Here is a 12,970-nt window from a genome sequence, read left to right as displayed (position 1 = left end):
CACAGGAGTGCCATCAAAATTCATTCTGCATTTCCCCCGCTTATCGGATGCAAGCAAAGGAAAGCGGAAGACTTAGTTTTCCTCTTCTGTGCAATGGGAACAATAGCACAACAGCCCTGTGAATAAGGCCTGGGCGGGTTGACTTTAACAGATAATGAATAGTTACATTCTGCTTTGAAGATGATGAGCCTGCTGGAACATCCCTATTTTTTTTCTTCAGCTTGCAAAAGCTAAATTTTCACCTGCGTTTGAACACTACCTCCCTGTTGTTGTTGCTGCTGCTGCTCTCTCTGTGTGTGTCCTTTTTTGACGTTGGGAGTCAGCCTTCCTGGTGTTTGTTGTTATTATTCAGCACACTACAATCTATATACCACCCCACCACAATTGTCTCCAAGTGGTGTGCACCAAGCTCAACAAATGCAGCAAAGCTAAATCCAGTTAAAAAACCTAACTTATGACACCTGCGGCTTTCAAAACTGCAGTTGTCTGGAAGAGAGTAAGAGGTGTTTAACTTCTGGGTAAACTTGCACAGGGCTTTAAGGCTGCCACTGAGATCTCATAGGAAGAAAAGTTCTGCCCTGTTATTCTGCAGGGTCTTCTGTGCCAGAAATGAAATTCACATGCTGATAAGAATCAGGGATTCGAAAAATAGTTTGCGAAGCTGAGAAGCCAGCTGGAATTGAGGAGAGAGATGGGGATGAACCAGAGGAGAGGAGGGATCCTGTCCTCCTCAGTCTATTTTTATTGTTCCAAATAAAAGGCCCAAAGTAAACTTGTCTTACCTGTGCATCTCCTCTCTACTGTCCCCCAGAGAAGTCCAGTGCGTGCCCATGTTCATTGCTCTGGACTAGTGCAGGGGAGAAATTCATTCCTTTTGCATTTAATGGCAACCTACCAAATTAGCCCACCCCAGAGTGTGAAACATAGCTCTCCTTTGCAATTTTCGCTTCTCCCGATTTGGTGATGCAGTTCTCCAACCAAAGAAGGCACAGAAAATTCCATGTGCATTTGGGGCACACTTCCTTTGTACCCCGGTTTCTAGGCATGGGCATGAGAAGTTTTTCTTTTGCACCGCTGCTTCCCCACAGCAAACCTGATAGAAGTTTGTTCCGATTCAGCGGCAAACGGCAGGTTTTCCTGGGGAAGGATGAAAGGAAAAACCTCTTGGTCCCATGCTTAGAAATCTGGGACAAATGGAAGTGTGGAAGAGCGCTTAGTGCAGCGGTTCTCAACCTGTGGGTCCCCAGATGTTGTTGGATTACAACTCCCATCACACCTGAGCTCTGGCCTTGCTAGCTGGGGTTAAGGGAGTTGTAGTTCAACAACATCTGGGGACCCACAGGTTGAGAAAGGCTGCCTTAGTGGAAAGGGACGGATCGCTGGTCTAACTCAGCTTTCTATGCTCCTGTGATTCCTGCTAGCAGCATCGCTGGCTGAATTTCATTTCTAGGACAGGAGACCAGGAATAAAGGTAAAGGTAAAGGGACCCCTGACCATTAGGTCCAGTCATGGCCGACTCTGGGGTTGTGACGCTCATCTCGTTTTATCGGCTGAGGGATCCAGCGTACAGCTTCCGGGTCATGTGGCCAGCACGACTAAGCCGCTTCTGGAGAACCAGAGCAGCGCACGGAAACGCCGTTTACCTTCCCGCCGGAGCGGTACCTATTTATCTACTTGCACTTTGACTTGCTTTCAAACTGCTAGGTTGGCAGGAGCAAGGACCGAGCGACGGGAGCTCAACCCATTGCAGGGATTCGAACCGCCGACCTTCTGATCGGAAAGTCCTAGGCGCTGTGGTTTAACCCACAGCGCCACCTGCGTCCCAGAGACTAGGAATAGCAACCCGCAAAACTACAGTGTGTTCTGTGTTGGGAGCTCACCACCACTTCTTCAGGCTTGTATAGGTTTGAAAAGGGCAACACAGATGATCAAGGGGATTGGTGCAATTTTCCCGAGATGACCTTTTCGTTTAGGGAAAAGGCAAGTAAGCAGAGACCAGTGTTTATAATTTTTGTTGCATGTCACGGAGAAAACGGGTAGAGAAAAGTTTTACTCCTTCTCTCCTAACACTGGTGGGCTCAGTGATTGAGCTGAATGTTGGAAGATTCAGGACGGATAAAAGAACGCCCTTCTTTGTACGGTGCATGGTTAAACTATGGAACTCCCTCCCACAGGGTTTAAAAGAGGAATGGACAAATTCATGGGAGGTAAGGCTTGCCGATTGGAAGGTCGGCGGTTCAAATCCCCGTGACGGGGTGAGCTCCCATTGCTCTGTCCCAGCTCCTGCCCACCTAGCAGTTCGAAAGCATGCCAGTATGAGTAGATAAATAGGTACCGCTCTGGTGGGAAGGTAAACGGCGTTTCTGTGCACTGCTCTGGTTTCGCCAGAAGCGGCTTAGTCATGCTGGCCACATGACCCGGAAGCTGTACACCGGCTCCCTCGGCCAATAAAGCGAGATGAGCGCCGCAACCCCAGAGTCAGCCATGACTGGACCTAATAGTCAGGGGTCCCTTTACCTTTACCTAAGGCTATTGATGGCTGCCAATCACAATGGCTGTGCTCTGTGCTTCTGAATCCCAGTTGCTGGGAATCACAGGAGGGGAGAGTTCTCCTTACATCTTATGTACAGATCCTTTGCACGTTGACTTGGAAGTATGGATGGAAGAATCTGACCATTTTGGCTTTTCTCATACATGTTTCTCACTCTTCTATTCCGTTCTCCATGGACCTATATCTGTGGAGGTAACGCTCCACTTTGCGGAGGCAAACCTTGCACCAGACATGCAACAGTATGTCAAGGAGCATTGCGCCTGCTTCCCCTGATCTTTTGCCTTCTTGGCTAGAAAACAGGGTTTCCCCCCTGACTGTTTGTCCTCTCACAGATTTGATTACTAGACATAACGCTTGGCTGGAGCATGGCTGGGAATTTGGGAATTCAGGAGCAGGGACCGAGCAACGGGAGCTCACCCCGTCGCAGGGATTCGAACCGCCGACCTTCTGATCGGCAAGCCCTAGGCTCTGTGGCGAACCAGAGCAGCACATGGAAATGCCGTTTATCTTCCCACCGGAGCGGTATCTATTTATCTACTTGCACTTTTGACATGCTTTTGAACTGCTAGGTTGGCAGGAGAAGGGCCTGAGCAATGGGAGCTCACCCCGTCGAGGGGATTTTAACCACTGACCTTCTGATCGGCAAGTTCTAGGCTCTGTCGTTTAACCCACAACACCACCCATGTCCCTCAGGAAGTTATAGGAGCCACTAACTAAGCTGCTTCTGGCGAACCAGAGCAGCACACGGAAACGCCATTTACCTTCCTGCTGGAGTGGTACCTATTTATCTACTTGCACTTTGACGTGCTTTCAAACTGCTAGGTTGGCAGGAGCAGGGACTGAGCAAGGGGAGCTCACCCCATCGAGGGGATTCGAACCGCCGACCTTCTGATCGGCAAGCCCTAGGCTCTGTGGCTTAACCCACAGCACCACCCGTGTCCCGAACTTAGGGTAGTTTGCCTTTAAATGTCAGCTGAATTGAATCCCCCCTCCATCCCTATGTGGAATGGAGTCCCACCATGCCTAGTGGAACTTCTTCCCTTGTAATGGTCCAAAAGACTGCAGCCCTCAGCTCTCTGATGAAACTGAGAAGGTCGCCAGCATGCTTAGTCCTGCCCATCAACAGCGAAGTGGGAAAATATGGACAAGGCAGGCTTTTGCAAGCAGCATGCTCAGACACCCACGTCACCTTCAAAGCAGGATGCATGCACTCATTGTCTATTAAAACAAACCCTCCCAGGCTTTACTCACGGGGCACCGTGCAATTTAAATCCTCCCCCCTTAATATTAATCACCAGGCAATTGCTTTTTGCATCTGAACCAGCCTTTAGCTACCCTAGGAAGAAAGTTAAGAAATATGCCGTATTCTGGACATACCTGTCCTTGTGGTTTAAAATAGGCCGAAGGCTTCGTACATATTATTATACAGTATATTGAAGTGTGTTGAGAGAGCAACACTTTGGGGCAAATTTTAGGGAGAGGCCTGACCGCGAGCCTGTAATTTATCTGCTGGATGGACAAGATAAATATGTAACTGCAGAGGCCGTGCATTTTCTGTCTGTAGTAACCGAGGAGAGGAGAAAATTATTTGAGAGAGGATGTTGTATCTTGCCAGGAAGATATTCCAGAATCTTCTACTTGTTTTATGCCAGTCTTCACTTAGGTTTCACAGAGTTTTATTCAGACTGGCATCATTTTGTTTTATTTCATTTTAATATTTCATAACAGAACAATATTTCCGTTTTAACGGAGCATGTTGTGATCTGCCAAGGATGGTTGACATTCTAAGAATGTTTATGTTGCAGTTCATCTATGTTAAGAACTAACTTCTATTGATGTTACTCCGTTCTATTGTGATATTGTATTTTTTTTTGGGTGGTGGTCTGATGACTAGACACAAATGGATGAATCAGAGCTGAACTGAACCATTCTCTAACGAGCTCCAGGTGGCAAAGGAGGATTAATTAAAAGCGACCCCCTTTTCCCATAGGGAATTTGCTGCCATCACATGTAGTCTGGTCCCAAGTTCACAGCAGAGGCACAATTTGATTGGGGATTTATTGCTTTAGAACAGAGTTCAGTACTGGGCTTCAGTGGATCATAAGCACAAAGTTTTATTTTTAGGGCAAACGAGGATATTTCTTTCTCAAGCGACAGCTTCCCTCTCCACGGATGGTCTGCTCTTGAAGCAGATTTTGATAAGGATTTGGGGTGGAGGCGCTGTTCAAAGGAGAGAACGTTGAAAACAGCAACAACGAACCACGGTTGCTGTTTCAAGCTCCTGGTTGCATCAGAAGCAACTCTTTGCACCCTGGCAGGATTTGGGACGCTGGATTTGAAGTCCTCCCAAGTCAGTTTCAGGAAAAAAACTTTGCGAGTTTGTCCATGCCTAACTCAAAGGAGAGTTACAGATAGGTAGCCGTGTTGGTCTGCCATAGTCAAAACAAAACAAATTCCTTCCAGTAGCACCTTAAAGACCAACTAAGTCAGTTCTTGGTATGAGCTTTCGTGTGCATGCACACTTCTTCAGATACACTGAAACAGAAGTTTCCAGACCCTTCTATATAGTGAGAAGGTGGGGAGGGGTATTACTCAGAAGGGTGGTGGGAATGGGTGATTGGCAGATAGCTGTGATGAGCCAATCACCCATTCCCACCACCCTTCTGAGTAATACCCCTCCCCACCTTCTCACTATATAGAAGGGTCTGGAAACTTCTGTTTCAGTGTATCTGAAGAAGTGTGCATGCACACGAAAGCTCATACCAAGAATTGACTTCAAAGGAGAGATGAGCTTTAACAAACCCCAGAGTTATTTTCTGGCTCGGATTGAAATCTGAGCCAGAGAAGGATTTCTGGTTTCTCCCCTTATCCAGCCTCTCCCCAGCTCGATGTTCTCCAGAAGTTTTAGGCTACAACGTCCAACTTCCAGCCAGCTGTTGGGAGAGCAGCTGCAAAGCTCAAGCCCAATAATGGATCTGGAGGTGGAAACGGTTCTCCTCACCTAGCGCCACCGATTTTTGTCCTTGCAGCCTTTTCATAGAATCACAGAATCATAGAGTTGGAAGAGACCACAAGGGCCATCGAGTCCAACCCCCTGCCAAGCAGGAAACACCATCAGAGCACTCCTGACATATGGTTGTCAAGCCTCTGCTTAAAGACCTCCGAAGAAGGAGACTCCACCATACTCCTTGGCAGCAAATTCCAAGGTCGAACAGCTCTTACTGTCAGGAAGTTCTTCCTAATGTTTAGGTGGAATCTTCTTTCTTGTAGTTTGGAACCATTGCTCCGTGTCCGCTTCTCTGGAGCAGCAGAAAACAACCTTTCTCCCTCCTCTATGTGACATCCTTTTATATATTTGAACATGGCTATCATATCACCCCTTAACCTCCTCTTCTCCAGGCTAAACATGCCCAGCTCCCTTAGCCGTTCCTCATAAGGCATCGTTTCCAGGCCTTTGACCATTTTGGTTGCCCTCCTCTGGACACGTTCCAGTTTGTCCGTGTCCTTCTTGAACTGTGGTGCCCAGAACTGGACACAGTACTCCCTGTACGCAATGAAACAGAGCAACGTCGCTCTATCACATTGAATAGTGGAATATTTTAGAGGCTGAAATTTGAATCATTTTTCTGGATGTTGGCTTGTAAACAATGATCTGAGGGTTCCCAAGATCTCAGCCCTTTCTGAATTAATGCGAGATGAGCTTGGGAGAGCTCATCCATCTTTGTTCAGGATTGTGTGCATTCTGCAATTCTATTGAAGCGCAGCAAAAACAACCCCCCCCCCAAAAAAACCCCTAGAATTAGTTGTCAAAAACGCAGGATTCAGCTTCCTGAAAATATGAACTTCCATTGGGTACATTTCAAAAAATCAATTTTCTAGCTTTTTTTTTTATTGTACTGGAGCATAATTTAAAATGTTTCGTGCCAAGTGTCATTTAGCCCTGCCTGTATTGGTTTTATAAAACATACAATCAGCCCTACTGAATAAATAATGGGATGCTATGGTTAAGTCTCTCTCGCCTACAATGCCAGCCACCTTTGTGGAAAAGAATTAAAGGAATCGACTGTAAGTAGCTACTTGCATACAAGATCCGCAGCTTTGATGACAATGAATTAAGGCTGCAGTGTGCAATTGGCTAGATGCGTTGATTTTTATCAAACAACCTTTTGATTAAAGCAGGTGCCCTCCTTGATTTGGTAGTAGATTTTTTAAGGAAGAATTAATAGTAACTGCAGTTGATGGGCACCATCTTAAAATGTATAGAAACTAGCCTGCTGTTGAAAGGGAAAATCAGCACGTGTTGCTTTGGGCGCCACTGGCAAGTGGCCCTCAGAAGGTTGCAGAGAAGGGAATGTGGCCCTTATGCTGGAAAGGATTCCCAATCCATGAGGTACCGTATTTTTCGCTCTATAGGACGCACTTTTTCCCCTCCAAAAATTAAAGGGAAATGTGTGTGCGTCCTATGGAGCGAATGCAGGCTCCTTGGCTTCAGCGATAGCAACGCGAAGCCTCTGAAGGCTACGCGTTGCTTTCGCTGAAGCCTGGAGAGCGAGAGGGGTCGGTGCGCACTGATCCCTCTCGCTCTCCAGGCTTCAGGGATAGCCGCCTGAAGCCTTTGGAGCGCAGCAGGAACTCACGCTGTGCTCCAAAGGCTTCGGGTTCCTTTTGCTGAAGCCAGGAGAGCAAGACTCTCCTGGCTTCAGCAGAGAGGGAGAGCTGCGCAGCGCCCCTTCAGCGAAGCGGGAGGAGAAATGGAAGGGGCTCCGTTTCTCCTGCCGCTTCGCTGAAGGGGCGCTGAGCAGAGAGGGGGAGAATTTTTTTTCTTGTTCTCCCCCTCTAAAACAAGGTGCGTCCTATGGTCCAGTGTGTCCTATAGAACGAAAAATACGGTACATAATTTTCTCTCTCTTTTTCTCCCAGGTCATTGTCCAGAGGTCTCTCTCGGCAAAGAACCTCAATCATGCCAAGGCTGGATCCATCCTAGCCAGCTATTTAAAAATGCTTCCCATGGTTGTCATCATCATGCCCGGAATGATAAGCCGGATCCTGTATCCAGGTAAGCTGCAATAACCCCGAAGAAGGAAACTCAGGGACCCAATCCTTACAGTTTTCTAATACTCTTGAGGCACCACGGAAGGAGGAGCTGTCACGGAGGCAACGGGCCTCTTCTTCTCTTGCCTCTGCCCATCAACTGTTACTCTGAGGTAGACTTTCTCTGGAATTGGAGGTTCCATTGAGCCACCATGACTAGTAGCCATGGATAAATCCACCCTCCGTGAGCTCGCCCAGTCTCCTGGGGGTGGGGAAGCATATTTGTTGGAAGTTCAACAGCAACAAGTTTTATTTTACTTTTAAATATATATATAAAAGGGGGACCTCGTGTTGTCCCAGTGTTCTTCCTCTTAAGTAACAGGGAGGGTTCAGTGGAACATGAGGTGATAACCTTGTATATGATGACGGCGGCAAGAAGATTATATTGCAAAGAAATGGAAGCAATGAAGAAAGCAGACAAGGAAAGGGAATTGATTTCATAGTAGCGTTGGCAGGTCAGGAGCACCCCAGACTCTAGAATTTCAGACCTCAAACCTGACACATGGGGGGTGGGTGCTGGTGATGTCATGGGGCAGATCTTGGTTATCCTTCCTGTGCACTCCCTCCCACCACTGAGCCCTGGAGACGGAAGTTAATTGGGAGAGGAGAGGACACCACGAGGGTCCATACAATAATTTGCAGCCAGGTCTTTCCAGGCTGAAGAAGCTTGCATGCAGCACACATCGTCTTCTTAATCATTTTTTAGTATTAGAGGGACTCTTGTCCACCTGGAGATTCAAGCCCTTCCCTTGCCACCTGGAGGGGGCCAGGCAAACCTCGGGGGCTTTCAGCCAGTCCTGGAGAACTGGGAACCCTGTTTGGTAGGGTTTGCAATCAGAGGTGATTTTGAAAGGGCCTCTGCACTCTCAGGGGCAACGGGCAGCTCATCGGAGCAGCCCGAAACACCTGGCCTTTTTAAACGCCTTGCAAGTGTAACAGAAACCAGCCTGACCCAGTCAATAATAGCATGCCAGGTCAGGGGACGCGGCTGTGTCAAGACTTCAAAGGCATCGGCACGCCCAGCCTTGCAAAAGTCGACCGGCCCCTGGGAGAGGGAAGGCGAGTTGAAAGTTTCATCAGCATCTTAAGTGGCCAAGCGCAGGCAGATAATGTGTTGTGCTTGGCTCAGATAAGTTTTCTTTCATCCAGAGAACTATGTTCTTACACCACCCACAGCTTGCAAGCCTCCTAAGCACAGCTACTCAGAAGTAAGGGTGCAACCTATATAAGGATGGATAGATCTGGCAATTCAGGCGCTCTCAGTTTCTCGTTTCCCCAGTCTTAAAATCAGTTCCCACATATTTCCGCAACAGTCCACAATTACTATTTCTTTAAATGGGAAAAAATTAGAATCCTCATGAAAACCAATCAACATTTTAGTGCGAGTTTTTCTTAATAAACATATTTTTGTATGCAGTTTTGAACAATATGGACTTTTTTTTTTTACAAGCATCTTCCTCGTTAAGCTACACCAAGTTTAAAAGATTCCATAGTGTTACCCCCTCCCCCCAAATGTGTATTATTCTAACAGGAAGAACAATGAAAATAGAAATAATGAAGTTTTATATTTCCATATATACACATACGTAGGCGAGGATGCAACTGGAAATGTACAACTCTGCAAAAATATGTAACTTGCCATGAGCCTATTTATTTCTTGCCGGCTGGGCAAAACCTGAAATTTAGCCAAATAAAATTTATTGAGAGGCCCCTTGTTATCTGAGGCTCTAAGCTGCAGCTTACTTAGCCTGTTTGCAAATCCCACAAAGCCAGCCATTGCAATGTTGACGAACAGACGCCGCCCTCCCTGTTTTATAGCGTGTTTGTGACGCTCCTCTCGTGTGAGAATGCGCCCAGGCATTTATGCTTTTGATGACCGCGTTTGGAACAAGGAGAGACAGCAACGCAGCTTAAGAAGGGTGTGTTTTCGTGGGCAGGCCGGGCCATGCCTCACTCCGCTTTGCATAGGTGGCAAAATCCACACACACTGCTCTCGCTTAGGTGCCAAAGAGGCTGCCGTGATTTGGGACGGCAGAGGCCCGAGATCCCGCAGGCCTGGGGCTGTTCCTCCGATTTCCTAACATGGATCAGCTTCCCCTCAAAATGCAGCGGTTTGGGAGGAGCGGAGGCCGTGTTAAAGTGTCAGAGTCTGGCAGACGTATCGCCTCTGGCGATATGAAATTAAATGATTACGTGTGGGGCCTGCAACAAAATGTTGCAGCGGTGAGTCCTATTCCTTAAAGTGATCCGTCCCATTTTCTCTTCCACTTCCTCTTTCTGTCTCGGTCCACCTCTACCCAACAACAGCCACTGAAAGTGGGTGCTCAGTCCTTTGGTGGGCACCCCCCCTCCCCTCACCCCCAAAGACTTGTTTTTCTAAGTATTTATTTGTCAGGGTGCTGATACCTCTTTCTTGTCAGTGCGTAGTTTTGTTACGGCTGTATAAGAACCAGTGTTTGGAGAACTGAGATCGCTCTCACTTGCACCCAGTGTTAGGCCCCATGTGCTCTATCCATTTGAAGCAGTATCCTTTCACTTTAAACAATTGTGGTTTCCTTTGAAGAATCATGGGAAGTGTTGTTTAATGATGCTGAGAGTTTTTAGGGCACCTCCTATATTCCTCCCCAGCAGAACTACCAGAGGGGTTAACAGGTCAATGCTTCTCCTTAGAGAACTCTGGGAATTGTAGCTCTGTGAGGAGGGGAACAGGGGTTTCCAAACAAGTTGCAGCACTCTTAAAAAAAAACAAACCTGCAGCTCCCAGAATTCTTTGGGGGAAGCCACAACTGTTTAAAGTTTTAAATGTATTGTGTGAATGTGACCATAGTTCTCCGAGTCGTCTACCATTTTGGAATGCACAACCAAACCAGCTTTTTGGCCAAGATCTTTTGATGACTCTCTTGGCGTCTCTTACGCCAGAGTTCCCACCTCCAGAACCCGGTGCCTTCCTCCCTTCTGCCCCACCCAGTGAAAAATACAGATTATCAGGTGACAGTCGCAGTCATTAGCACAGCAATCACGCATTGGGATCAAAGCTATATTATTACAGGTTTGATCCTATATAGGTTTGACCTATATTAGGCCTCAGCTGTGCTTCGTGCCGTCTCTTGTTACGTTACAGAACTTTACAACAAGCTAAGTGTAAAAGGGTACAACAGATAATCCTACCTGTGGAGCATTGCTCAGACAGGTATTGTAGCCGTCGGGCAAAGCATGCGGATTACGGTCCCTTCCCAAAACACACCTAATCTCCTCCACGCTGTCGCTTCTCCTCCTCATGTGGCTGGCCACCCCCAGGCTTAGCAGCGGCTGGGGGCTCCCCAGAGGACTGGGGAAGGTGCCTCGGCTCACGTAGGGCTCGCTCAGCTTCCTCTGAAAGTCTGGGTGGTGCTGAGGGCTGTGGCCGCCTCCATTGGGGAGGAAGTCGGAATTGGTCCTCCGCAGAGGCCCGCAGGGCCGCCTCCCCTTGCAGTATTCATCGGAGACGGAGGACGCGTCCGAGTGGAGGTGGCTGTGGTTGGTGGCGGAGCTGCCCGACAGGCTCTCGTGGTCGCTTAACGTCACATAGTCCTCCTCTTCCTCTTCCTCCTCGGCCTCGCCCCCTTGAACCCCGTTCACGGGGAAGGGGGATACTTCCTCATAGATGGACGCCTGCCGACTGAGTTTGCAGCTGCTCCTTGCACCGGGAGCCTGTTCGGGACTCTCATTCTGTGTTGCGTTTGTGGCCCCGGTCCCCGGATGCTGCGTTTGGGTGTCTTCTGCCGAAGCAGCCCCACCCTCGGCACGTACAGCTTTTGTGGAGATCAAGTCCGTCACGTGGACTGTCCGTGGTTTGGGGACTGGGGGCGCGGGCCCCTTGCTGTCCACTTGGCCTTGAGTTTGCGCATCTAGCGGCTGCTTCAAGTGCTGACTGTTGGCCAGAGTGGCGAACGTCTCTCTGTTCCTCGGGTTCCCTGGAGTCTTTTCCGTGGGGCTGGCTGTGGGGTTCGGACGGGCCTCTTGGGTTTGGGCCGGGGCAGTGGCAGCATCGAGCTGTTGGCAAGGCATCGCGGCAGGCTGGTTGTCGTGGCCTCTTTTAGCCTCTTGAGATTTTTGCCTGAGCATCTTCTTGTGCTGGGCGTTGGCTTTTGAGACGTCGCACACCTTGATGCGGTTCATCTGCGACAGCTGGATGTTCTTGATTTTGGGGTCGATAATGTTGATGTAGCCCAATATCTCGCTCCCGGGTTCTGGGTCGGGTTCAACCCAAGTTGGCAGGTACTCAAACATGTTGGCTTTCTCCAGGTTGAGGAGACCTGGGTGAATAGGCGGCGCCGTCTCGACGATGTCGCTGGGCCTCTCGGATACCCGAGCCTCCGGGATGGCTTTCTTCTTCGCTTCGGCCTTCTGCTGCTCGGCAACGTTCTTGTCGCTGCTGGCCTTACTGTTGTTAATCTGCTCTGCACTCTTTGCCTTGACAAGGGCGTACTTGGGGTTGAACATTTTCTTCACCACGGCTGGGTTCACGGGGGCGAGAGTGGGCAGTATGAGAGGCTCTGGTTCTGGCTCCTCTTCCATGGGGATAGATTTCAGGCTGACCCCCCGAGACATGAGGTACAGCTCCTGGAACTGCTTGTCAAATGCCTCGACCACCTGTCCTGTGAGGACCGAGATGATGTTCCTGTCGGTTCTCGCAGCAGACCAGGTGAAGCTGGGTAGGAACAGATGAGGGAGTTATTAATGACTTGCTGCCTGCCCCTTCCTGTATTTAGATGAAAACAAAAGATCTGCTAAAATCTGCCTCCCAATGGCCTAGTTTGCACTCAATGGCAAACCATGGTTTGTTTTCATCTAACTATAGGAACTGTGGGTTTGCTGGAATGCACAAGCCCAGCAGACCAACGATGGTTTGTTTTCATGGCAATAGACCATGGTGTGAAGCTGTCCTACAGACCATGGCTTTAAATAAGATTTGATATTATGCTCTAACCTTGGACTCCCTGTTTAGGGGTATAATTTGATATTATCCCCTAAACATGAACACCCTGTCTCAGATGCTCGCTGAGCTACAGAGGATCAGGCCAAGATCAGCTGGGAAACAAACCAAGCTTTGTAGAAGTTATACCCAGTCTGTGAGATTATTCGTGGTTTGGGGAACAAACGATGGTTAAAGCAAACTATGGCTTAGCATTGCATGTGAATGCAGCCGTAGTAAAGGCATAATTCTGAAGAATAAAAATCTTACAAGAGGTGTGTGAATTTGTAGGCTCATCAAATCCTGCTCCGTCCTGAAAACAGACCCCCCTTAATTAATTTCTAAAACTCTTCACCTGCCTGCCTCCTTCCAGC

General features: G+C 48.4%; 2 protein-coding genes across 4 annotated transcripts in view; one reads left to right on the top strand and one right to left on the bottom strand.

The window, feature by feature from the left end:
• Positions 1-12,970, top strand: part of SLC5A10 (solute carrier family 5 member 10) — a 99,528-nt gene that overhangs the window by 36,994 nt on the left and 49,564 nt on the right. Inside the window, exon 9 of the mRNA XM_081839743.1 lies at positions 7,472-7,607. Within this exon, the coding sequence (XP_081695869.1) occupies positions 7,472-7,607 (136 nt within the window). The remainder of the gene's footprint in view (positions 1-7,471; positions 7,608-12,970) is intronic.
• FAM83G (family with sequence similarity 83 member G) overlaps positions 1-12,970 on the bottom strand; it is a 42,149-nt gene that overhangs the window by 5,132 nt on the left and 24,047 nt on the right. For 2 of the 3 annotated variants that reach the window (XM_081839671.1, XM_081839670.1), the window contains one exon: positions 10,811-12,332. In XM_081839671.1, the coding sequence (XP_081695797.1) occupies positions 10,811-12,332 (1,522 nt within the window). The remainder of the gene's footprint in view (positions 1-10,810; positions 12,333-12,970) is intronic. The other variant, XM_081839672.1, reaches the window with a different exon arrangement.

The sequence above is a fragment of the Podarcis erhardii genome (assembly GCF_964252035.2).
Source record: "Podarcis erhardii genome assembly, chromosome: 14".
Taxonomy (NCBI): domain Eukaryota; kingdom Metazoa; phylum Chordata; class Lepidosauria; order Squamata; family Lacertidae; genus Podarcis; species Podarcis erhardii.
The sequence above is the reverse complement of the archived record's forward strand: the minus strand, read 5'-3'. Positions and strand labels throughout refer to the sequence as shown.